The sequence below is a fragment of the Hyperolius riggenbachi genome, chromosome 2 (genome assembly GCF_040937935.1).
Source record: "Hyperolius riggenbachi isolate aHypRig1 chromosome 2, aHypRig1.pri, whole genome shotgun sequence".
NCBI lineage: Eukaryota > Metazoa > Chordata > Amphibia > Anura > Hyperoliidae > Hyperolius > Hyperolius riggenbachi.
In genome coordinates, this window is record NC_090647.1 from 463,257,911 (window position 1) to 463,284,581 (window position 26,671).

The window sequence follows — 26,671 nt, forward strand, 5'->3', positions numbered from 1 at the left end:
TCACCCAAGGGATCATGTACAGATAACTACCAAGGGACAGAGATCCCCCGCTGTGTAATTTTTGGGGGAGCCAATTAACTTATCACTGTTTTTGGGGTGGGGGGAAACCCACACACCCATGCGGAGAACATACTAACTCCTGGTCCTGATGCAGGGACCCTAGCGCTGCAAGGCAAGAGTGCTAATCCAGCATGTGTGTACCAAGCTTTAGCTGTTTTTAGTCTTTTTCCTGGTTGTTGCATTGACTAGTGTACCCTCTATTTTCTTGTTTGTGCTGTCAAAATACTATATACCAGGCAATATATTGGGCATTGATCGGGAATGCCTTTTGTACAAGCATCCACAGAAGGTAGTGGTACAAGATTGACACTCTCATAGCTTTGTATTGAGCAGTACAAAGCTAGCGGAAGTGTGAAAAGTATCAGATAAGATATGTTCTGAAATCTTTTGTAATATCTAATGTGCAATCTGCTTCTTAAAAAGATTACGTACCCATGCTTGCCTTTTATATATTTAGGTTTGAAATATGTACAATCAAACAGATCTATACTTAAAGGGAATCTGAAGTGAAAATAAACTTATGATATAATGATTTGTATGTGTAACATTAGTAGCACATATGACTCTCATATTGTTTCCAGTACAGGAAGAGTTAAGAGACTTCAATTGTTATCTATGCAAAAGAGCTTCTCTGAGCACTCCCAACTTTGTTGGCTACATTGCTGTTTTCTGAAGCACTTATCTCAACCTGTCTCTCGATGTTTCTTGTTTAAAGGGAACCTGAAGCGAGTAAAATTATTTCAAATAAACACATGACGTAGCTGCAAATAAATATTACAAACTAACCTCACCGTCAGTTCCTCTTAGAGGCTTACCATTTTCTTCTTACAGCGATACCTTCCAGTTCTGACAAGATTTTGTCAGAACTGAAATATACCAGTTGTCAGTTATATATCAGCAGCTGTCAGTTATAACTGAATGTGAAAGGTAATGTCCATGTTTCCCTATGGCTCAAGTGGGTGATATTACAGTTTAACAGCGTGCTGACCAGGTAGCTGTTATGGGTAATGGCCATTTTTAAAATGGAGGACGGAGAATTCCATTGATCGCAGTGGACAAATGGGACGCAGAAGAGAAACAGATTGAGGAGTAGACTACACAGGTTGTAGGTATGACCTGGGTATGGTTATTTTGACTTTTTATTTTCAGTTCAGGTTCTCTTTAAGGTTTTACTGCCAGGAAGTTCAAAGGGTCATAAGCTCTGCTCTGTTTCATCATTTTAAAATACAGTGTGTAATTTGTGAACTGCAAATATTAGAGATTGATGCAATGTTATAAAAAAAAAAAGCTATAACTGAAAATAAAAATAAGACCATTTGCTTTGCTACTAATGTTCTATGAATTATTATTCATTATATCATGTTTTGTTTTTTGGGAGGTTTTTTTCGCTTCACTGTCACTTTAATGCTTTCACAGTAATTTTTCCTGTACTGTTATAAAAGAATATCTAGTTGAGGGGACCATTTTCAGAATCATACATCATTATTCTAGCAACTTAATGGTCCTATTGCATTTCTCTGTATGTAGAGGGGAAATGTCGATGTGAATACATGGAGTAATTTTACTCTCTTGCACCATATTGCAGGAACTGTCTCCCACTGGAGAAGAGAATGCTGTCTACACCCACCGGCTACACCTGGTGGATCTCAGAGCATCCTGGACAACTCTTAACAGAGATATAGCATTTGGACTTTATGATGGGTACAAGAAAGCAGCTGTGCTGAAACGCAATCTGTCCACAGAGGCCTTAAAGGGGTTGAAAATTGATGCCCAGCTGCAGGCTAAGAAGCTGAAACGCAGCTCATCACGCAATTTCCCTTCTCCAAAACCGACCATGCCACCTGCAATTACTGGAAGGACAGAGAGATCTCCATCAGGAGGTGACCCACCATTGCTGCTATGCAATTTTACTGCATTGCTGTATGCAATTTTACCCTTTTAAAATAGGTCACCATGAGCTGCCTGGGTATTTTTTAGAACTGGTCCAAGCCCTATCACATAGAGCCATACCAATACATGTCATGCACTGATGAGTGCCAATAAGTCCGAAACAGGCTGTCTGCATGTTGAATTGGTGTGACTCTGTTAAATGTATTAGCTAAAGGCTCACTATACACTAGCAGTTCTGGATGAGCAATCTTGCTTTCAGGGACAGAAAGAGATGGTTTACATATTCAGGAGTGATGCATCATGGGAAACCACTGTTGCTCACTTTAAGGTGAATTATCGCAAATACCTTACAAGAATAAGGTATTGAGGGTAATATTTATGTTTGTGGAATAGTAATGGCTACTAGTTTAGTTGGAACTTGTATGTTCATTTTTAAAGTGGACCTGAACCTCTTACATAGGACAGAAGGAAAACGTACAGAAATCCACCCCGTATGTATTTAGGGAGTTTAGCATGTTTAATTCCTCCTCATTTGTGTCTAATCACAAGTTATTTGATCTTCCCCTGTGTCACATGACTGCCTATGGCAGATAAGCAGATAAGCCCATTTGAAAGCACAGGCTGCAAACCATATGTCTGTTTCCATGAATCGGGAAGTAGAAACTGTTAATTTATTTTAGGATTTGTATCAGCTGTAACGAAGAATTTTTTTTGTTTAAAGGTTATTATGCTGTTGTGTATTTTTTAGAGCAGAGAGGAGTTCCACTTTAAGTAAAATGAATGGATGGTTAAAGTGCACCTGAAGAGGGAGGAATATGGAGGCTGTCTTATTTATTTCCCTTTTAAACCATGCCAGTTGCCTGGCTGTCCTGCTGGTCCTCTGCCTCTAATACTTTTAGCCATAGACCCTGAACAAGGATGCAGGTCAGCTTTTTCTGACTGAAGTCTGACTGGATTGGCTGCATGGTTGTTTCAGGTGTGATCCTCAGACACTACTGATAGAAAGATCAGCAGGATGCCAGGCAACTAGTATTGTTTGAAGGAAAAAAAAATATTGTAGCCTCCATATCCCTTTCACTTCAGGTGTCCTCTAACTTGTAGATTTGTAAGACTTTCTTTGCACTAGAGGAGATGGCTTACCTTGCAAGCCTGGCTTCAAGCTCCTTCTATAGTCATAGAATATTCTAACTTATGCTGTATAATAGTGATGAGGCCAGTGCCAACTTATTTTAAGCCAAAATGCATCAAGGTCATCCCACAGTTTGTGGGCAGCTCTCTGTATTACGCTTATGGGCATTTGATTTTCCTTCCTAGCAGCTGCCCAGATCTTCTGTTTTGTGAACTTGCCAGTAAGTGCATAAAATAATTTAGTCTCCCTTCAGAATACCATAGTAGGCTGTAATGTGTTTGTCCGCACAGTGATCAGGCTGATTCCAGCGCTGCGTAATATGTTGGCGCTTTATAAATACAATAAATAAATTGTATTGGCTCTTCCAGCATCACCATATCTCTCTCTCTCTTTCCCTTCCCTTTAGGAGCAGACATGCTGCAGAAGCTGATTGAGGAGACTGATAAATTTGTAGTTTTTACTGAAGAGGAGTCTGGTGTGAGTGAGCAGTTATGTGGCAAAGCTGCCTGTCAGGACACCGACATCTATAATCACAACTGGCTTATAGAGCTGGTGAACTGTCAGGTAATCCTTTATGGAGTAACAAGTGAAGGAAGAAGGTGGCTGATGTGTGTCTCTAGTTCTAAAGGTGGCCACACACGATACAATAAAATGATCCGATTTTACGTTAATTTCCCGTTTTCTTCGATTTTAATCGATCCGGAATGCCAGATATTTTTCTTCAATCTTTCTAAAGATTGTATGGTGTGTGTTTGATTGTCAATTTATTAATATACACACCCTAGCAATTTTGTCAGAGTTTCCAATCATTTTTATCATAATTGGGGAAAAATTGAACATACGTGTGTGGTACATTGGTCATATTTTTGAAATGTTACAATCAGTCAGAAAAATTTCTTGCAATTCTTAAATTGAACAGATATTATAAAAATTGTATGGTGTTCATTTTATCTCTCGTATAATGTCGGCCTAGGAGGCAGTCCAGAGCCATGCCACTGTTTTACAGCACAGAATAATTATGAACGCTACCAGAGTAGTAAGCAAACAGTGCAGAGGTGTTCTGGAGTCGAAAAGTCCTTCCTAAATTCACTGTAAGGTGGATCACTAGATTTTATTGTGAAAGGTCTACCTCCCTAATCTATTTCTTCACTTGCCACACTTTTGTACTGCTTTGCCATTAGTTTATTGTAAAAAAAATTTACCTCCCGAGTGGTAAGCCCAAAATCCGCTTACTGTTGCTCCATCACTGCATCTCTGCTCGCTCTGGGCACCTCCTCTGGCCTCCAAACATGCCCTATCCCGGGAAAAGCTTTCATGCCAAAGGTGATGACTGAATAGTGCGCAGGTTGACATCTGATCTTTGAGCACAACACACTTTTGACATAGAAATCCAGGTAAAAATGGAATGCCCAGAACGATTAGACAGTGCGTGATTGTCTCTACAAAAAAATAAATAAACCTGCAAGCAATTAACAGGGTTATGTAAAAAAATGGAATTATACATTTTTAGGTATTCTAAAATCCCTGGTTTCACGGCGTTCATGCTGCGGGGGGGGGGGGGGGGGGTCTACTGCGGGTTGCTGGCGGTTGTGTGCACACACAAAGCCGTGGGTGTGTGCGGATCATCACAGGTGCGTGTGCGCGCTACTGCACAAGTGGACTGAACCCGAGGTGGGTTCTAAGAACGCTAATTGCACACAGAGGCTGCATATACTGCCCAGCCTCTGTTGCTATACTGATCCCCCCCACAGGCCCCCCTGCGCTCTGCTTGTCCCCCATAAATCATACGCCAAGCTGTCGACATGCAGCGCGTTGCAGCCGGCTGTTTATCTTTGCATCTGTCATTCTAGCCACTCCCCCGCCTCCTCCATAGTACCGGTCCGCATCCCTTCCCTCCCTGCAGGCAATCAGATCGGATTTCTAGTTTTTATTCGTTAAAATTGATTGCAATTCTTAAATTGAACAGATATTTAAAAAATGGTATGGTGTGTGGCCATCTTTAGCCTTCAAAAATTGAATAAGTTATGATGAGCTCTAAAAGGTACATTCCTTCTAAAACAAAACCGTGCTTCCCAGGCTTTCTTTGAGCTTAGACACATCTCAGACTTGTGTTTGTGTGTGTGTGCGCTGTGTAATATTACAAGAAATACATATTAATTGGGCTTTATATAGAACATCATACCACTCACTCACTGTACCAACCATTCACTGCATCCGTAAGGGACTCACAGTGTAATGTTCCGCCTTTCCAGATGGTGTTACGAGGTGCGGAGACGGAAGGCTGTGTGATTGTGTCTGCTGCAAAAGCACAACTACTGCAGTGCCAGCACCACCCATCCTGGTATGGAGATACCTTGAAGCAGAAGACCTCTTGGACCTGCCAACTCGACAGCATGCAGTACTTTGCCACAACGGAGAGCAGTCCATCTGAGGGCGAAGATAGCCAGCGCTGGCTGGAGGTCAGTTTGCTCTGGCAATTTACCATTGCATCTAAACATGGACATTATTTAATATTCACTAAGCAAAGTACAGATCCTATCTAAATGTGTGTGTAAATGTACAAATAGGAGTAAGCAGTAGCTAAGCTAGAAACTTATCATGGTACCTTCATCCAACCTATGGGGTTTAAATGGGGCCACTCCCACCTGCCTGGAAAAGGAAACAAACTACTGTAACACTGTGGTAGTAGCCTGCCAAAATATAAAATAACAAAAATAATTACAAAAAAATGTAAATACCTTAGGAATATTGATTGTAACATCTTTTAAAAAGACTATACATTTGAAAAATATTTATGAGATTATCATGTGCATTAGAAGCCTTGTCCTAGTCATATCAGGATTAGGTGACAGAGCACCCGTGGTGCAATGAGGGCCAGACCCATAATGCATTGAATAGTATGGAATACAAATGGATTAGCCAATTAGATGGAGCTTCAATTGCAAAATGATAAACAGGGAAAGTAGGGGAACTTATTGGATGTGAATGCTTTCATCACGGTCATCGAACTTGGCTTTAGAGATTTTTATTGTAAAAATATTATTTACAATATATAATATAAATAAAATGAAAAGTTATCAATTGGACCACATAAATCACATAAAAAGAACAGGAAAACTAAACATATATATATATATATATATATATATATATATATATATATACACAGCAATTACATATTAGTGTAAACATAATTACGAGACTTACACCCCAAAACAACAAAATGACACCATCATATTCTAATACAGATGCTTCTTTGTTATCCAGACCTGAGCAGAAGAATGCTCAAAACATACCACCTATTCAACCAACAAGACATGACTAAGCGACATGGAACCGTCACCTCACAATACGCAACACAAAAGAAGAACCAACACCATAGACAATACTAGATAGCACCAAACAAAGACAACATTCATACAAAACCAAAAAAAAAAATTCCAACACTTACATTCGCACTGCCACACGTACAGGAAATGGATAGTGCACAAATAAGGCAATAATCAAAAACTATCACAGGACAACCAATGAGACATGTGTGAGAGAAAAAACAACACCTAAGACAAGATGTAAGAGTTAGCTGAAGGGTTAACCCCTCCAGTATGTGTGTATGTCTGTGGCCAGACATACAAAAAAAATCTAGCAAAAAAAAAAAATCTAAAAAGTTTGTGATGAGAAATAGAAAGCTCACCCAGAAGAGACGATCAATAGGCTAAGGAGGCCTGATGTTCTGCCAGGCCAGAACCCAAGCACCTCTGCTCAGTTTACACCTCTCCAAGCACCGATTCCTGGATACCTCACCCAGGATGTTGTTCAGCTCCACCTGAACGTGGAGTACTGTACACCTAATAGAGACCTGACACTGTGCCCACCAAGTGTGATATCTAACAATTAAGCTAACTAAATACAAAGTGCAACAAACTATTTTGAACTGTGGAGCATTACCAATAGTTTGTTGAAAACACTTGGACAAATAAGGCCCAATGGTGCATGTATTATATGTTTAACACTGTTGATATACTGTCTTTATTTAACCACTTAAGACTGGTGACCATACTATTTTTTTTGCAATTCAGGGCTCTGCACTTTTAATAGGTCGTTGCAGAGCCATACTACTGAGCACACAAACCGATTCTCTTCTCCCTTTTCCGCCCACCAACAGAGCTTTCTGTTGGTGGGCTCTGATTGCTGCTGCAGGCAGTGTTTTTTTAAATTAATTTATTTGTGTATTTTTTTAATAAAATTGTGCAATTTTTTATTTATTTTAATTACCCCCTTCCTCCCTCTTTGCTCGGGAGGGGGTTAAAATGTCCTCCATTACCTCAGAAATGCCGTAAGAGTGAGCCTCCCTTTGTGCAGTGCATCTGACTGTGACTTTCCAAATTCTGATACAATCTTTTTTTATCCAATCTTACCAAATCTATATAGTATGAGGGTAAATTGAGTGAATATATTGAATAGATCATTGAGACATTCTCTTATATTACATAGAAAAGGTAAGATTGGATGAACAAGGTTGGATTATTAGTGGCCACCATTAGAGTCGAGGTGCCATGCAAAACAAAGTAGTCTTCAAGACTGATATATTGTTTCAAGGTTAACAAAATAATGATGGCTAAAAATAAGTGGAGCATTAGACTTGTGTTATGCGTTCTTGTATAGTTGTGTGCGGTAGTTATATACAGTATAGCAGATAGCAGTTAGTGTAAAATATCACATCTAGTCATTTCCTTTAGGTGAAAAACATTGAGGAGCACCGTCACAGGAGCCTGGACACCGTGCAAGAGCTGATGGAGAGTGGCCAGGCTGTTGGGGGAATGGTCAACACAACTACAGGTCAGAATTCTGCACAACAACGAGCTGTCCTTTAATTTCAGTAGTATGCTGTTTCTAAATAAGTTTTGACTAAATGTTTCATAGCTTTTGTGTTTTGGTCCTTGTTGCAGACTGTAGTCATCCAGCAGAGGCACAGCAGAACCAGCAGGTCCAGCGAATAATCTCCAGATGCAACTGCCATATGTATTACATCAGCTACAGTCATGATATAGACCCAGAGTTGGCCTTGCAGATCAAACCACCCCCAACACCTTTACATCCAGAGAAGGAGGACTTACTGAAAGGACAAGAAGGTATGATCCCAGCTTACTGTAAATATTAGATGTTACTACTTTTGATGAAGACTTGTTTGTGCACCACATACATGGGGCGTATGGCTCCTTTCACAAGTCAAGATGGCAGTTCTCATAAGTCTCCAAAGCATAGGGCACTTTAATGTCTTCTGTTTACTTTTTGGGCTCCCATCATACCTTATTTTTCCTGTTTTTTGCTCAGTAAAGTACAGAGGATTTACTTGAGAAGTGTCATGTATGCATGACAAATCTAGTGGAATTCTGTGTGTGATATCTTTTTTTGTATTTCTTTTTTTTTATGTATTATGCATTTGTGTAAAGAAATATTTGGGAGATCAAAAATATCTACACTACAGGGTGTTCCACTACACCAAAAATTGAATCAAACTTATTTATGTGGCTATTGTACCGATTAGAGTAAATTGGCTAATCATGACTGAAGAGAGACTCTGTCATGCTGTATTGCTGGCGATCAGATTGTCATGTCTCCAGGGGTGGTTTTGCCCGACTTCATTTTGCCCAGATGTACTTTACTCCTTGTGATCTATGGAATTGCTTACCAGATGTACGTTTCAATTATAGGGCCTGAAGAAGGGTTGATTAGCCTGAAACAAGCCAACTTTGTTGAATAATGAAATATATATGGTTTTACATTATTGCAAGTTCTTGGTGGGCCTAATGTGCCACATCGTTATTGGTGGATGGATTTAACTATTTGCATGCATGTGATTTTTGTACTTTTTTGACTATTAAAGATAAAAAAAAAACAATATTTTTGGTTTCCTGAATGTTTCCACTAATTGAAACATTATTATATAAGTTTTATGCATTTGTGTATCTTATAAGTGTTTTTATGTTTTGTATATAGCTGCTGCTGACACCTTTACCTTGAAACACCAACATTTGGAGATCTCTACAAACCCAGCCCAATACGAAATGATCCTGGACATTGTCAACAATCTTCTGCTGCATGTGGAGCCAAAGCGCAAGGTTTGTTAGCGGTTATGTTTCTTTTGGCTCTTGAGGAAGGCTCTGTAGGGCAGTGACCGTGTAAATTAGAAATTAGCAGGACAGTCTTTAGTTCTATGGTTTCTTTGCTGCAGATTGCTCGTAGCTGCTGTATTTCAGTGCTTTAGTTTAAGTCCTGGTTGAGCGGTATGTAATGAGGGTAAGTGTATGTGCCTTCTGTAGGCTCTCCACCACATTTTTTTTTCTCAAATTTCTATAGACAGAGTATATAAAGCCCCAGTTCAGACAGTTTTTATATGCCTTTAGGAGAGCATTGGTTTTGTATTATGCTTTGACTGGCAGCATGCGCGAACACTACCGTATCTACCAGTTTCTGTTGGACACCATGGCCCATATGCAATTCATTTTTCCGCCTGAGTTTTCTCCTAGGTGATAACTTTACACTTGTCAATAAAATGCCTTTTAAGCCACCAGAAAGCAAGAAAATACTCAAGATAATTTTGATTGTACTTTTGCACCTACTTTTTGGTACTTTTTTTTAGTTGAAAAGTGCTAGAAAGTTATTTTAAGTCGAAGAATGAAAAATGATCTCCTAGGAGAAAACTCAGGTGAAAGAGTGAATTGCATATGGCCCATATGCAATTACTTTTTCTTCTTAGTTTTCTCTAAAGTGATATGTTCACAACTTGTCAGTAAATGCCCTGTAAACCCTCAGTAAGCACAAAAATACACAAAATCATTTTGACATTACTTTTCATACTAATTTTTGGTACTTTTAAAATTGTAAAATGCTAAAAAGTCATTTTAAAGAGAAGGTGAAAAATTATCACCTAGATGAATACTTAGGAGGAAAAGTGAATTGCATATGGCCCCATGTGAAATAACGGTCTTATTTGCAAATAAAATCAATCTTAAGCCGCTGTTTGAATTAATGTTTGCAATGTATAGAGCTAAACTTGAAAGCATCGAGTGTCTCTCAAGAAAAGTGGATTTGAAAGATTTCCAGTTTCATTTATTATCCAGATTAGATCCTTTTAGGCATAAAGGGAACCTGACATGAAAGGAATACGGAGGCTGCCATCGTTGTTACCTACAATCCCAGTTGCCTGGCTGTTATGCTAAGCTTTTGGCTTTAATAGCTTTTGAGTCACACATGACTGAAAGCATCTGATCTGGATTCTCATTCTGGGCCAGTGACTAAGGGCCTGTTTCCACTACACGCACATTGGATGCAGAATGGATGCAGGAAAACTGACTCCAATGAATGCCTATGCATCAGAAAAATTTTCACCCTTCTTTCATGACTCTTGTAAGATTAGCCCCAGGCTGTGAGTGTCACCAAGGGTAGGAAAGGGTGTAAACATTGGTGGGGCCCATCAAAGTTTTGCTGGGTGGCCCCATGATTTAGAATGCAAATCAATAAAGGGGAACTTCAGCCTAAACAGGCATTAAGTTACATTAGTTATGTTAATTCAAATAGATAGGTAATATACCATAATCTCTTACCCACCCTGCTTTAAAAGAACAGGCAAATGTTTGTGATTTCATGGGGGCAGCCATCTTTTTAATGGGGACAGACATCTTTTTGGTTGAAAGGAGGTGACAGGGAGCATTAGACACAGTTCCAACTGCCCTGTGTCCTGATCACCTCCCAGAAGCGCGCACTAGGCTTTAAATTGCCAAATTCTCACATCCCAAATTAAACAAAAAAAGATTGCGCCACAATAGCAGAAGGAGAACAACAACAACATCATAAATCCCATCATGTTTTGCACAGCATCAGGGGGAAAATGCCTGGGCAGTTTTGTTCTGTGCAGCTAAAAATGAGTCTTGGGTGAGAAAAACAAAGTTCTGATGCTGTGAAACTGTTAAAGAAACACCAAGCCTTTTCAGTGCTGGAGGTTCACTTTAAACAACCACAGGGAAATACATTAGCAGTGTTTGCTTTAGTTGCTGAGTAAATACAGTAGTGGTTGGGGTATAGACTAGAATTGATGATACTATCGCAGAAACCTCTCATAGAGCAGTGATACAGTGAATTTGAATGCTTCTATTATTATGTCTTGTTTTCACGGCATCAATAGGAGCACAGTGAGAAGAAGCAGCGAGTGCGTTTCCAGCTGGAGATCTCCAGTAACCCAGAGGAGCAGCGCAGCAGTATTCTGCACCTCCAGGAGGGCGTCCGACAGCATGTCCTGCAGATTCGGCAGCTAGAGAAGCAGATGTACTCTATCATGAAGGTCCGAACAACTTGCCAGATATGAGAATAAGATTCCAGCCATCATTTGCATAATGAGCAATACTGTTTTTAAAACTTTTTTGTTTGGTAATAACATTTATCAGCAACAACAGAAGCACAAAAAATCCATCATTCTCTTAGGCTAGGTTTCCACTTGTGCATTTTGTGTCAGATTTTTCTTTCAGAAAATTCGCATTGATTTAGCAACTAATGGTACTGAATCTGGCTGTTTCCATTCAACGCGAATTTTTGTTGCGTTCGTACGCGTGGTAAAAAAAATCTGAGGTCCCGCATCATTTTTTCGGGCATCGCGTATGATTCACGTACAATGCTTTGTATAGGCAAAGCGAATTTTCATTACTGTACATCCATGGTTACAGGGAGTTGTCAGCAGTCAAGACTAATGCTACGTACACACATGCGACAACGATCGTTCATTGAGAACGACGAACGAACTTTTAATTGATGAAAGAACGAACTAAGGAAAGATAGTTTTAAAAGGTGTGTAACGATCTGATCGTTAGAACGAATGTTACATCACGTAAAGCAACTATTGCACCTGCGCATAAAAATGAGAAGTTTCACAGAGAAATAGTGAAATGCGCATGTCAAGCCTAGTACGAACGACCGTTTCCAACGATGTACTACTTTTGCAAACGATCGTCGCTGGTTAAAATCCGCCGAGACAGAACTTTCTTTTGTAGCGATTTGGCTCGTTCGTCGTTTGCCTTAATAGTCGGTGGTTCGTTTTTTGTAACGATCGTCGTTGGTAAAGATCGGGGAACGATCGTTACAAGCGACTATAGTCGCATGTGTGTACGCACCTTAATGCTTCATACACACTTGAGATAAAAGTCTTTGGAAAATGCAAGATCACAGACCAATTTTACCCCCTTCCATGTAGTATGAGAGCCATACCTACACAGTCTATTCTATGGAGCTGAACTCCCCATCAGATAAAATCTTTGCAAGATGCTGCACACAAAGATGCCAGTACACATTCAAAAGATCATTATCTGCAAAAGATCTGTTCCTGCAAAAAATCCATTCCTCCAAAATGCATTCATAGTCTATGAGATCTGCAGATCCTCATACACACCTGGTTTAGACACTGAAGCGAAAAAAAATATGATATAATTAATTGGTTGTGTACTATGAATAATTACTAGAAGATTAGCAGCAAAGAAAATATTCTCATATTTTTATTTTCAGGTATAAAGTGTTTTTTCTAACATTGCATCATTCTCTAGTATGTGCAGATTACACAACACTCAGCATTCAAAATGAGTCTTTCAGAGCAGTCTGTGAACTAATGACCTCTCCTCTGACAGATAAAAAGTAAACAGTTGAGATAATAAAAGTCAGAAGACAGCCCTCTCCATGACTTTTGAAAGTCGTAGAAATGAATGGCTTTTTTGCATAGAGAGAACAACTGGAGTTTCTTAACTCTTCCTGTACTGGAAACAATTAGACTGATGTATCTGATCTTAATGTTTTATTTCTTAGCTGTACTACACATACAAATCATAATATCATAAATTTTTTTTTCGCTTCAGTGTCTCTTTAACAGACAATCATCTGCAGATCATCTGCAGATCAGATCCACCAGGATGGATTTTCAGATCTGCAGATGATTGCCAGATATGCAGATGAAGTCGGTTAAACCAGGTGTGTATGAGGATCTGCAGATCTCATAGACTATGAATGCATTTTGCAGGAATGGATTTTTTGCAGGAACGGATCTTTTGCAGATACTGATCTGTTGCATGTGTACAGCATCTTTGTGTGCAGCATCTTGCAAAGATTTTATCTGATGGGGAGTTCAGCTCTATAGAATAGACTGTGTAGAGTATGGCTCTCATACTACATGGAAGGGGGTAAAATTGATCTGTGATCTTGCATTTTCCAAAGACTTTTATCTCAAGTGTGTATGAAGCATAAGCTGTTACTAGGCAGATTATGTCATATTTAACTAATGCGAATTTCCGTGTACGAAAATTTGCATAAATCGCATAAAAATGTATATGCAAATTTTAGCCAAGCAGAAAAATATTATTTGATTTTTTTTGCAGGTGAAAATGTCATGCCACAGTGAAAACGTAGCCTAACTAGTACAACAGTGGCTTCAGTAATACAAGTGCTGTGAATATTGTCAAACCTGGTCCATCTGGCTGGCTATTGAGAATAATATGTTACAATCTTGTTGAAATTAAAACAATATTCACATAAAACTAAGTCAACCTAAAGTCAGAAGATTTGCTGATGAGTCTAATGTATCAGTGGGTTGTAGCCAATTGTGCCAAATATTTGGGCAGCCTGTATATTCATAGACCATTTTTGACAGTGGGATTGCCATGGTAATAGTTTGAAATACTTAAAGTAAGATGAAACTCAAAATTAAATTGTTGCTCTAAAACATTAAACCCTACAAGACTGGTCTGATGTCATTTGAAGGCCTATGTATATTTTACGACGGCTAATTGATAACGACGACTGCTGCAGGACATTTATTAGTGAATTTATAATGGAGAGTTGGGGTGTATACACACATATCATTTTGATTGGCAAATCATTGTTTAATTTTACCGCTTCCATGTAGTATGAGGGCCAACAGATTTTGATTACAGTAAACAGATTGTGTAGGTAAGCTCTCATACTACACGGCATCGGTAATGTTGGCTAGTGAACATTGGATGTGGACACACAGAAGGTTCTCTGCTTCCTCCCTGGATACAGCAGACATTTTTCTGCATTGTTTACACAGCTTAGAATACTTCAACACAATCTGATAATTTTGAACTGCACAGCAATCTTATCAATTGACAGCTAAGTGAAGGGAAAAGTTTGAACATTATTCTTTCCAGTACCTTGGAAACCAGTCATATGTTTTTAGCTAGGAGTTTTATGCTGTGTCTTATGCTTCAGTCCATATTTGGAATTTGAGTTTCATCTTGCTTTTAAAGTGAACTTGAAGTCTGGATGTCTTTTTTTAAATAAAAGGTATTTGTATTTTTTTTTAGGTCAGCTAGGATAATATACATACCTTTAGGGTCTGTCTGCAATACCCCAGGCTTAAAGTGAACCAGAGACGAAGCACCCTCATGTATTTTACCATATATATCAGTGGGAACATTAGAGAAAACACCTACCCTGCTCTCTGTTTCATCCTTCACTGCTCAGCCTGCTTGTTATCAGCCCTGATAAAATCCCTGACTGAGCATTCAGTCTGGCTTGGCTCAGGAATCATTATAGCTAAGTCTGTCTTCTCTGATGTCTTTTCAAGCCCAAGCCTGCCCCCTGCTGGCTCTGCTATAACAACTCAGCTATAATGATTCCTGAGCAAAGCCAGACTGAATGCTCAGTTGGGGATGTTATCAGGGCTGATTAGAAGTAGGCTGAGCAGTGAAGAATGAAACAGAGAGCAGGGGAGGTGTTTTCTCTAATGTTCCCACTGATATATATGGTAAAATACATGAGGGTGCTTCGTCTCTGGTTCACTTTAAGATATTCTTATTTCTTACCTTGTCCATTCCCACTCATTTGGCAGCAGTAGCCAATTTCCTGCACTGCTCCTAAGCCAGTACAACATTTATGTGCGTCTTCAGCTATGAATGTCTTGCCATGAACCTTCTATGCACAGGCCTTGTGTCACGGGCAACAAAACGTCTGAATAGGGCCCATTCTATTATTTCTTTCTCTCTTTTCTTTTTTTTTTCTACTTTAAAGTCCATTTACATTTGATGCCTGGAGGTAATGTCTCCACCCTACAGCATACTGCTAATAACAAGAAAGCAGAAGAATTAAAGCAATCCTTTCTTTCAGATGGTGCATGATGAGAGTAGGAATGATGCACTGCATGACCAGCACCTGAAACTGCAGACTCAGCTGGGCAAAGAGAAGACTGACTTACAGCAGAAGAGTGAGGAGTTGAACATCCTAATTCGGTAATTGTGACAATAGGAGTATACCATATTCACAGCCTACAATGTACATAGATCCTGTGAATTACATAAAATCATCACTGTCCTTCATAAATAGGAGATGATCTCTGGCATGGTGATTTGTTCTCAGCTGAATGTGTAGAGAAAGTGGTTTTATTTCATTTCTGCAATAGCAAATTGTCACAAATAATAGATAAATCAAATATCCCACAGTCTCGTTTTGTACTTCAGCGATCCACACTTGAGCAAGATCTCTAATGACCAGCCGGGAAGAGCAGTGCCGTATCTACTTTGTGGTCCATTTGGACTCCAGAGCAGACACGTCTCCACCATAGGCTTCTATGGAAAATGCATCTGTTTGTTCTGGAATTATCTTGCAGGTTGGGACTGTGCGCTGCGCAAACTGCAACGGATCCGTTCTAAAATGTCATGTGAACGAATCCTATTAAGGCCACCTGGTCACATGTCACAATCAATAAAATGAACAAAAAGTGCCCATTTTTCGCTTAAAGTAAACCGAGCCTAAAAGCTAAAAATTTAAGATTAACCTTTTTTTTGTCTCAGCTGAATGATAAGTTACTTGTTTTACAACCCCCATGGTGAACCGTGGACCTTTTTTCTATACCCTTCTTTCAGAATTGTCTCTGTGCCCTTCACGAATTTTATAGTCTATAATTGGTTATCAGTGAGAGTTACCTTTACAGTCCAACTGTAATCCCAGAGAAACGGTCATTCAGAACATTAACCCTTCCAGTGAGAAAAAGTAAAAAAGGAACACAGTCTAGTTCTCTCTAGGCTTGGGCGTGTACATACGCATGTTTATGTCACTGCATGTACCCATTAGAGTTCGAACGCTGTTAAAACAGCACAGGAGAAACAGCACCATAGGCCGTAATAGGAAACACAGCTAGAGCGGTGCTCAGTGAGTAATTTGAGCGTCGTCAAAAGACGGTGCTCAAATTACTTTTGAAACACTGTAATTTGGCCACCAGCAATAGCTGGAAGCCAAATTACATCATTCCCTAACATCCACGGCGACCTGGAGGCGGAATAGTATTAGCACCACTGAGACTTGTGCAGGAACAGGTTAAGCTGTATATCGGCTTTATACTGCGCCCAAATCTCCTGGCGATCATGAACACAGTTCACCAGCACACCAGTAGTGGCATTCCTTGAGAAAGGGGGGACCCTGTGAGGCCCCCAAAACAATTGTCATAATTTCTTGTGGAATAATTGCACAATAAAAGTGCGGAGTATTTAATGTTCCTACAGGTATGCTGGTGAACTGTGTTCATGATTACCATAGGATAGTGACTTTGCCATAGTCGCCTCACCAAGCACCCAGAAACTGATGGTGTGCCTGCTTCATTGGACAAATCTCCTGGTGGCTATTTCATAGGTATGCTTTATAGGCTTCCTTCATTGCCTATTTTACTGCTGATGTAATGGGAAGCATCTTTCTGCACATCGAAGCTATGTAGAATTTGTTCCACCCCTGTGCAAAAAGATCATTCTAGGATGTGCACCAGAGCTCACAGCTGCATATTGCAAGTTTCAAAAGTGGGGGAGATTCTAGAATAGGTGACAGCTGTTGGCTTTTTATAGTATGAGGAGAATGTTGTCATTAGAGTATACATATTGCCCCTTGCATTAAGATATGGGACAGTTTATTTCTGGTACAGTGACTTGTATGAGAAAAACAAATGGTAATTGGTTTTTTTTTCAACGCTTGAGACGATATACAATTTACCTTTTTTCATTTATTTTTTTTTGCTTTAGTGGTCCTTTAATTTTAACTTTTCCTGGCAACTAAGCACCAGAATTTTTTTTAAATTAACCTCTTAATGGAGTATGCCCTTGGAAGGGGGCAGGGCTGGAGTGAGCCTTACTCCTCTGCCCTGTATGGAATGGGCCATCTTTTCCATGGAGAAGGCCACATCTGAAGAATTTTGTAGTCCCCACCATTGTCTTCCGCACACACCGCAATGCATGCTAGGAGATGCAGTCAATAGATACAAGAACATCTGTGTACTTGCATGCACGGCCATGCATTGCGCCAGGCGCACATGTGAGACACTGCTGGGAACTACAAAATTCAGCAAATGTGGAAAGTTCGTGGAGAAGATAGCAGGGGGGCGGGGCAGAGGAGCAGCACTCCATAAGTATGTAGTGAGGCTCACCCCCAACCCCCCTCCCCCTGACAGCATACCCCATTACGAATGTCCCTTATGGGTAAGTTCATTTTAAACAATCTTTTTCTGGTGCTCAGTTCCCATTAATAAATTCAGCTGTCCCTTAATAGATAGTAGCCAACTATAGTAACTTATCTAAAATTCCATGGCTTATATTCCAGATGCTTCAAAGACTTCCAGCTGCAAAGAGCAAACAAAATGGAGCTACGTAAGCAGCAGGAGGATGTGAGCGTAGTGCGGCACACTGAATTCTATTTTGCGCAGGCACGGTGGCGTCTTACTGAGCAGGATGGACAGCTGGGTATAGCAGAGCTCGAGTTGCAGAGGTTCCTATATAGCAAGGTGAGAGCACAGATGGTGAAAAACGTTATAAAATGTGTGATGTGACAATAGGGAATGTTTGTATAGTACAGTGCATAGTAAGTAGTAAGCATAGTCATATTTTGGGAGTTTTGTGCACTGTGCTAGCTGGCTGTAGTCTAGTAAAGGAAACCTAATAAGGAAAGTTTCATTTCAGTTAAGAATGAGAAAATAGAAAACATAACAAGTAATAAGAAATTAAAATACAGTACCTCTAGGGGTGTAACTAGAAATGCAGACTTCTGCACATGTGACATGTTCACACATGTATTGCGCTGACATCTACATAAGCATAATTCAGTCTCTGCCCCTCCACAGAGTTGCCGCATGGTAGTCAATGCATACCTTTCATCTAATGAATAGCAGAAAATCCGCTGTCCAGAAAAATGCACATAGCTGCAAAGTAGTGCAGCAGTTGCATTGGTAACAGACTTATGTGGATCAATCTATGGGAAAGCATAGAACCAGCTCATGTGATGGCTTTTTCATAGCAATATTACATCAAAGTTAATTTGTTTCAGCATATAGGGGGCATGTTTGAGGGTGTGGCATGGGATGAAGAGCGGAGATTAAGTTATTGCGTTTTGTAGTGCCTTTACGTTTTTGAGATGTAAATCCAGTCCTGTACAGGCCCTTCTTTGAACACACTCTAGGTATAAATTATGAACCACACGGGATATAGAGGATGCCACATTTATTAGTGGCCAGCAATGGCAGCTTCCTTGTTTTTGTCACAAATGGTAGACGTGGCTAATACAAGTTCTATATATCTTTGTCAGTAGCCGAAGAGGGTGATGGCTTATAATACTGTCTTCTTGGCTCTCAAATCCTCTTGTTATTCACTGGGGACATGTGAAGTAATTGCCATGCATAGGCAAAAACCAGCATTAAAGTAAGCTGGCCACTTGCTTCACCAACAAGAGAAAGGCCTACATTACATATCTTGGTTGCATTTACAATGACCTTAGTAACACCTTAGTAACATGAATGATGAATGCTTTATTTTCATCTCTAGGTTAATAAGTCTGATGACACAGCTGAACATCTCTTGGAGTTGGGTTGGTTCACGATGAACAATTTGCTGCCTAATGCAGTTTACAAGGTGAGAACCATTCAGTTTGACACTTTTCCAGCACTAAAGCTTATATGCCATATAGGGGGACACAGCGGTTGGTGGGTTGCTAAGTAACTAAATGTATAGGTTTCCATGTATTTCCATGCTTAGTATCGGTTTGTCTCTTATTGCTGTGAGTGGATGAAGGCAGATTGATTTGTAGCTAGCCATTCACCTAAGCGGATAAGCGTACACCCTATCGTGTGTTTTTTATTTTTCATTTGATTCCTGGTCAATTCAAGCACTTTGATTGAATCTGCTGGACATCCATTGCCCCAACATATCAGAATAAACGATTCTAAGCAGTTTTTCAATCAAACATTTGATCGGACATGTTGTAAAATCACCATGTGATGGGGAGATTGATGGCCCATAGCGTTGTGCTATAGGTACAGTACGACTCCTTGATAGATTACTGCTGAAATCTATTGAGACTGAGCGTACACTTAAGGTATGGAATTGATCACCTTCTGATTGAATTTCAATCAGAAAGGCATCATTTGGTTTGGTTTATGTTTCACATACTAGATGGTTCTTGGTTGGTTAAAAGCACCTCTGATGAGAATCTAGCCTGTGTATCTCTACCGCCCATCATCCTTGATGCATCTGCAAGAGATCTGACTGATGGATCGTCTTGGCCAAGTACAGGCTTGAGGGCCTTTTCCTCCTGCTCACCCTCCCCACTCCTTCGCACTCCACCATCAGCCCCCCTCATGTGTACAAGGATTAAAGGATGATTGACCTGAGATAGATATGGTGGCTGCCAGATTTATTTCCTTTTAAACAATGCACACTGCCTGGCTCTCTTCTTGATTCTTTGCTTCTAATACTTTTAGCCATAGACCCTGAACAAGCATTCAGGACAGATGTTAGAGGAACTGCAGTGAAAATAATTAATAAAAGAAGTGCTTCATTTTTACAATAATTATGTATAAATGATTTAGTCAGTTTGTTGCCCATTGTAAAATCTTTTAAATCCCTGATTTACATTCTGACATTGATCACATAGTGACATTTTTTCTGCTGGCAGGTGATGAAGCTGCTGCATGCTTTTTTGGCAGTTGGAAACAGCTGTAAACAGCTATTTCCCACAATGCAACAAGGTTCACAGAAAGGAAACTGCCAGGACCATGGTCTTCAGAGTTTCTTCTGGGAGGAGTTTCATCACAAGATCAGCCATACAGCGCCCCCTGATGATCCTTTTTTTGAAAAGGAATAGATTTCTCACGTAAAATGGGGTATCAGCTACTGACTGGGATGACGTTCAATTCTTGGTCACGGTTTCTCTTTAAGTTTGACTGCATTTGCCGCCTGCTTGTTTCAGGTGTGCTATTCAGACACTATTGATGTATGAAAGATCAGCGGGATGCTAAGCAACTGGTACTGTGTAAAAGGAAATCAATATGGCAACCTCCATATTCCTCTCAGGTCAGTTATTCTTTAAAGTGTTCCTGAGACAAGACAAATATAAGCATTTATACTTACCTGGGCCTTCCTCTAGCCCCCGTGGGCCGTTGGCTCCCTTACCATCCTCCCAGGCTGCTCCGTTGTCCCACAGTGAGCTCCGGTCACCCCATCTCAGGTGCATTTTAGGAATACCATGGACTTTGGCAGGAACTGCGCTCACCTGATAATGGCAGATAAGATGAATTGTGGCCCTTTGCTGAGAGCTGTTGCTCTTCTCTCCCCACCTCCCACCATGAGATGGTGAACAACCTTTTTTTGTTGTAATCACAGGAGAACCTCCGCTCCCTACTTAACAAATTTACTTCCAGAGCGGGCACTGTTGAATTCAAGATAACATTTACACATTACTGAGATAATGCACAGTATACAGGTATTGTATTTTTTACTCTGTTATAATACAAGCCTTTGGATTTCTCTTGTCATGTACAGGTGGCACTGCGGCCACAGAGCCCTGCTCAGTCTGGCAGACAACTTGCACTAAGGCTGTACAGCAAAGTCCGGCCGCCTGTTGGGGGCATCTCTGTTAAAGAGCACTTTGAAGTAAGTTCTTTTTAGTCCTTCTTTTTTCTGTTTGGGGGAGTGGGCATATGATCAGACCACTTTACAACTGCAGTAGCACTGATATATTGAGTTCACTATCTTCTCCTCCAGTTTTTAGTAACACTTTTTTTTTATACTCAGTAACATGGGAAAAAGAGAATGACACACTCAGCATTAACACAGGATTTATACTGGCACATAGCTGGTCCTTTCATTGAGGAACTTATTTCAGGATGGGCAGATGTGGTCCCTTGTGGTTTTCAGTCAGACCTCTGTCCATTCATAGCCAGACTTTAGGGCCCGTTTCCACTAGAGCGAATCTGCATGCGTTTCCTGCATGCAGATTCGCTCAACCAATACAAGTGGATGGGCCTGTTTCCACTTGTGCATTGTGCGCTCCGTTTTTGTGTGCGGGGAAAATCTGCACGGCAGAGGCGTCAGAATTCGCTCCCCGCACACCGCTATGCGAATCGCACGCCATGTATTTAATAGGGAAATCCATGCGTTTTTGGCATGCGTTTTTTTTCCCGTGATTACGCGTGCGATTCCGCATAGGAACACATGTTAATTTAAACAAGCAGTGACATGGTTAAATTCGCATATACCCTTACCTATGCGGAATCGCGGCAAAAACGCATGCAGAATCGCACCCGCATGCGATTTCGTCCGCGTTGATTTCCCAACGATTCCACAACGCACTAGTGGAAAGGGGCCCTTACAGGCATTTCCATTTTCATTATAAAATGGTCATAAATATACCGGGGGTTGCAGCACAAAGTTTAAAACTACAGTAATCAGTTGACTGGCAACAAGAACATTCCTGCGTTTTGATTCCTGATGGAAACAATGTTAATTTCTTGTGTTTATGTACATAGCATACGTGTGTGCACAACAGAGTGAGTTTTATCAACTTTACAGCATGCTTTTCAATCATTAGAGGAAACTCGTATAGACATTGATATGTATTTACTTCAAACAATGGCCTAAGGGCCCGTTTCCACTTGTTCCGGCATCCATCTTCGTGACAGACGTCATCACTTGGTCTAATGTGAGTACGCATTTGAAACCCTCTAGCGGTGCCATACACAGCTGCGGGGATTCACATGCAAAATGCGAAAAAATTCTGATGGCCTTCCATTTGTTTTCCTTTATGCGAATTTGGAAGCAGACTATTGATTTCAATAACACCAAGTAATAATCCAAGGGGACAGGACCCCGGTATAAGTACCTGGGTTTGTGCCGGTGCTTTGCTCAACCGGTCCTGCTACAGCCAAATGTAAGAAAGAGGCGGCACACCAATGGCTGTAAAACGTTGCTGGTATTGCGGAACAGTGACACTACATGTTACTGACACGCAGGTCCTTCATCAAGTGTACTATATTATACACCTGTTGAAGGACCTCCATGTCCGTAACATGTAGTGTCACTGTTCCGCAATACAAGTAACGTTTAGCGTTGTAGCCATTGGTGTGCTGCCTCTTTCTTACGTTTTATTGATTTCAATAGGCTGCAATTCCCTATCCAAATTCATGTGCAGGGAATCGTCCTGACTCGCCCCTAGTGGAAATGAGCCATTAGTAAGAATTGATACAAGTGCCACAGGTCTAAATTTCCACCTATTATGCCAGCTTCATGCATAGATTGTGTCCAAGGCCATTCACATACCGGATGCCAGTATTCATTTACAGGTTAACAAAAGATGGTGAATGTGACCGCAAGCTCCACCTCTTCATTCCTTCGTTGCTGTTAATTTTGTCTAACCAATCAGGCCTGTTCCTGGATATCAATTGTCACATATGTGTAATCTATCATCCAATTATAGCCAGAACTGTTTCTTTACTTGCAGATTAATGTGGTGCCTCTCACCATCCAGCTGACACATCAGTTCTTCCACAGGATGATGGGATTTTTCTTCCCGGGCCGCAGTGTGGAAGAAGAAGATGTTGGGGATGAAGAAGACAAATCCAAACTGGTTACAACAGGTAAGACTGTGTGCAGACACAGTGCTGGTGTCATGGCATTAGTCATTACCATTATGTACACCGATTGTGTGTGTTTGTCCTGTATTTGAGCGTTTCCACAGTATAAACAGAATGTATACATGACATTTAACATGTGGATTAAAGGTTGCAAATATTTGTTATTCTCATGGGACAATAAATTATACTTTTTCACTGGAAAAGGTACTGCATATTTTGTGATTTCGTTGTATTTTAGTTTTATGTAAATGTGGGAAAGGAATGAATTGCACAAAATCCCTAATGTTTGATAGTTAAAAATGGTGAATGAGGGGTTGTACTTGCATAATTTCCATATCTGATGCAACTGTTCCAGAGAATTTCCCTTTGGAAAAGGTCAGTCACATAACCCAGATATCCGAACACTGCCATTCCAGTGCAGGAGACAGGCGCAGCAGTGAGTACTTCAGCGCCGCCAGAAGACGGAGCTGAAGTTGCTTATAAAACACTATTATTCGGCCTCTAGCAATTGCTGGAAGCCGAATTATTTCAATCCCCACCATCCATGGCAGACTGGAGGGGGAATAGTATTTAAAATCTATGGGAATTTGTGCAGGAGCAGGATAAGCCATACAGGCTGTATCCTGCACCCAAGTTTCCTGCGCTAATTCCTCTCGTACTCCAGATATCGGTGTCCACAGTATAGAGCTACCAGAGTGGGAGTGTCTTTCTTTGCACACAGCCATCATCCGACCTGGCCCACCTCCTCCTTCTGTCGTTTGCTGTGTACAAGGGTCAGTTTGGCCTCAATTCACTAAGCTTTATCAAACGTTTGAATTCACTAAGGTGTTACAGATTTTTTTGAACATTTTATCGATAAAACATTTGATAAATCTATAACACCTTAGTGAATTCAAAATTAGATTTTACCGATGAGGTAAATTATCAAACGTTTGATAAAGTGTTTGATAAAGCTTAGTGAATTGAGGCCAAAGGCTTTGTGTTCACCTTAAAAGACTGGCTGGTGCTCCTCCCAGCTCCTGATTACTTTCTGTGTGTAAAAATAGGAGAGGGGAACCAGTTTGGACAGCTGACTCAGCTCACAAAATGTGGAATCCAGCCAAGCAGTATCAATCATTTTACAGCAAGTCAACTTTGCAAACCCAGACAGTAAAAATAAATAAATTACATAAAGGCTTTAAAGTGAACCTGAGATGAAAGGTAAGAAGAAATGTATACATACCTGGGTCCTCCTCCAGCCCCTTTTATATTGATCTCTTGCTGTCGTCCTCCGCCGCCTGGATCCTCCACTATGGGCCCCGGTAATTTTGGAAGCTGAGACGTAGTGCGCATGTGCAGTCCGGTCGCACACATGCCCCCCCATCATTCTCCAGTCGCTGGGAGATTTCTGCGTAGTACTACTGTGCAGGTGCAGAACATCCCCGGGAGTATGTACGGCTGGACTTTGCCTGCGCCGACTGGACGAATTACAGGGACCCAGAGCGGAGGATCCTGGCGGAGGAGAACGGCGAGGGACCAATTAGCCTGAAGGGGGCTGGAGAAAGCCCCAGGTATGTATAAATGTCTTCTTTCCATTTATCTCAGGTACCCTTTAAGGATTTCTAAACAGCTGGTGTTATTTTCTTGTCCCAGGGATGCCGGTAGTTAAACCCAGGCAGCTCATTGCAGCAGAGGACACCGTGTCTCTCGGGCCAGGCAAAGGTGTTGGACAGGGTTTAAACCGTACGACGGGGGTCAGACGATCTTTCCGGAAAGCACCAGAGGTATGGAAGAAATAACACTCTCTACGGTATTATGTTGTATATTTTAGGATTGTATATTATTAGGATAGTGGCTGGATAGTGTAATGGTTAAGGGCTCTGCCTCTGACACAGGAGACCTGGGTTCAAATCTCGGCTCTGGCTGTTCAGTAAGCCAGCACCTATTCAGTAGGAGACCTTAGACAAGCCTCCCTAACACTGCTACTGCTTATAGAGCGCGTCCTAGTGGCTGCAGCTCTGGCGCTTTGAGTCCACCAGGAGAAAAGTGCAATATAAATGTTCTGTGTTTGTTTGTGTATTACACAAGAGATCTGCTTACGGTTATATTTTAGAACTTTGACTTTCATCACTCTGCGGTGTTCTTGATGCAGTAGAGTGTGATACTGGATGTCAGATCATTACTCTGCAGCACTCGGTCTGGCCTATAGTGAGTGGCTTTGGTGAATATTTATTCTTACAGATATGCTACCAATAACAATGTCTTCAGGTTACAACCATCGTGATAACATTGACTCAAAAGGGTAAGGAGTTAAGGGGCAGGCTGACAATGCTGCCCCTCACATCCTGATTTGGAGGTAGTGGAGCAGCAGGCCATGGGGCAATTTTGGATTTAGAATCCAGACATCCTGCTAAGCACATATTCAAGCGGACCTAAAGTGTAAATTCCAAAGTAAAAAAGAGCCAATATGACCCTTATTATAACTGCACCTCCTCTTTTTTTCCCCACTCTATGCAGCAATAATGTGGGTGGCAATAAACGCCTTCTCTCTTCGCCCGCCTCTTTGATTGACTGGGTCAGTGGCACAGGTTACACCTGAAATGCTGTCAGATAAATGGGGCAATTGTGGAACGTAATAGGTGCTGCAAGCTATCTGCTTTCCGCAATAAGACACTCATTGGGAGTCTGAAGAAGTGGGATCTAGCCTACGAAACGCCTTGTTTGCTTATAGATCCCACTTATTGCTTATAGCAAACTTTGACTTGGTATTGTTACATTTAGATTGAGCGTCTAATTTTGTTATCTGTTCTACTTTACAGCATCCTGTGGATGATCTGGATAAAATGAAAGAACGAGCTGCTATGAACAATTCATTTATCTACATCAAAATCCCACAGGTGCCTCTCTGTGTCAGCTACAAGGTACAGACACCAAATGACTGCAGTTCATGTTCTTTGCCTGCTCAAGAATCCATGTCTCTACCTGTGTATTTTGTCCTGCATATCAGTAGTTGTCCTGTGTTGTCCACTCTCTCTGTCAGTAGACATCAGCTTCCTGCCATGCCCCCCTCCCTGAGCTGTTTCCGGGAACCTGATAATATCTCCTGCTGCAACCAGGATGCTTCCTTTATTGCACTCTTCGTAACATGGGAATTCTTTTTAATGAATTCAATAGGGAGAAGAGAATGCCTGTAACTGCTGCAAAAGCTGTGCAGAGTTCTCAGAGCTCTATTCCTGACACATGTTAAAAACACATACTGACACATACAGTATTAAAAACACATACTGACACATATTTAAGTGAACCAGAGACGAAGCACCCTTATTTTTTTCACCATATATATCAGAGTGAACATTAGAGAAAACACCTACCCTGCTCTCTGTTTCATCCTTCACTGCTCAGCCTGCTTGTTAGCAGCCCTGATAAAATCCCCTGACTGAGCATTCAGTCTGGCTTTGCTCAGGAATCATTATAGCTGAGTCTGTCTTCTCTTATGTCTTTTCAAGCCTCCCCCCTTCTGGCTCTGCTTTCCTGTTATATATATTCTGTATATTCTCAGCATCACAGAGAGCTGTGATGAGATGGGAGGAGCTGCTAATGTAAGGGTATATTGAAAAACTTTTTTTTTAATCTGTATTTGTTAGTCATACGAGGTTTTTAGAAATGGTGATTTCATTTTGCAC

The 26,671-nt window shown here is 40.8% G+C and overlaps 1 protein-coding gene across 2 annotated transcripts in view; it reads left to right on the top strand.

Moving 5' to 3' along the window:
* BLTP2 (bridge-like lipid transfer protein family member 2) overlaps nt 1–26,671 on the top strand; it is a 118,994-nt gene that overhangs the window by 86,761 nt on the left and 5,562 nt on the right. For both annotated transcript variants that reach the window (XM_068270152.1, XM_068270153.1), the window contains exons 24-37: nt 1,646–1,940; nt 3,486–3,643; nt 5,332–5,538; nt 7,816–7,915; nt 8,026–8,208; nt 9,077–9,198; nt 11,262–11,417; nt 15,239–15,360; nt 17,711–17,891; nt 18,925–19,011; nt 20,920–21,030; nt 22,877–23,012; nt 24,642–24,772; nt 25,808–25,909. In XM_068270152.1, the coding sequence (XP_068126253.1) occupies nt 1,646–1,940; nt 3,486–3,643; nt 5,332–5,538; nt 7,816–7,915; nt 8,026–8,208; nt 9,077–9,198; nt 11,262–11,417; nt 15,239–15,360; nt 17,711–17,891; nt 18,925–19,011; nt 20,920–21,030; nt 22,877–23,012; nt 24,642–24,772; nt 25,808–25,909 (2,091 nt within the window). The remainder of the gene's footprint in view (nt 1–1,645; nt 1,941–3,485; nt 3,644–5,331; nt 5,539–7,815; nt 7,916–8,025; nt 8,209–9,076; nt 9,199–11,261; nt 11,418–15,238; nt 15,361–17,710; nt 17,892–18,924; nt 19,012–20,919; nt 21,031–22,876; nt 23,013–24,641; nt 24,773–25,807; nt 25,910–26,671) is intronic.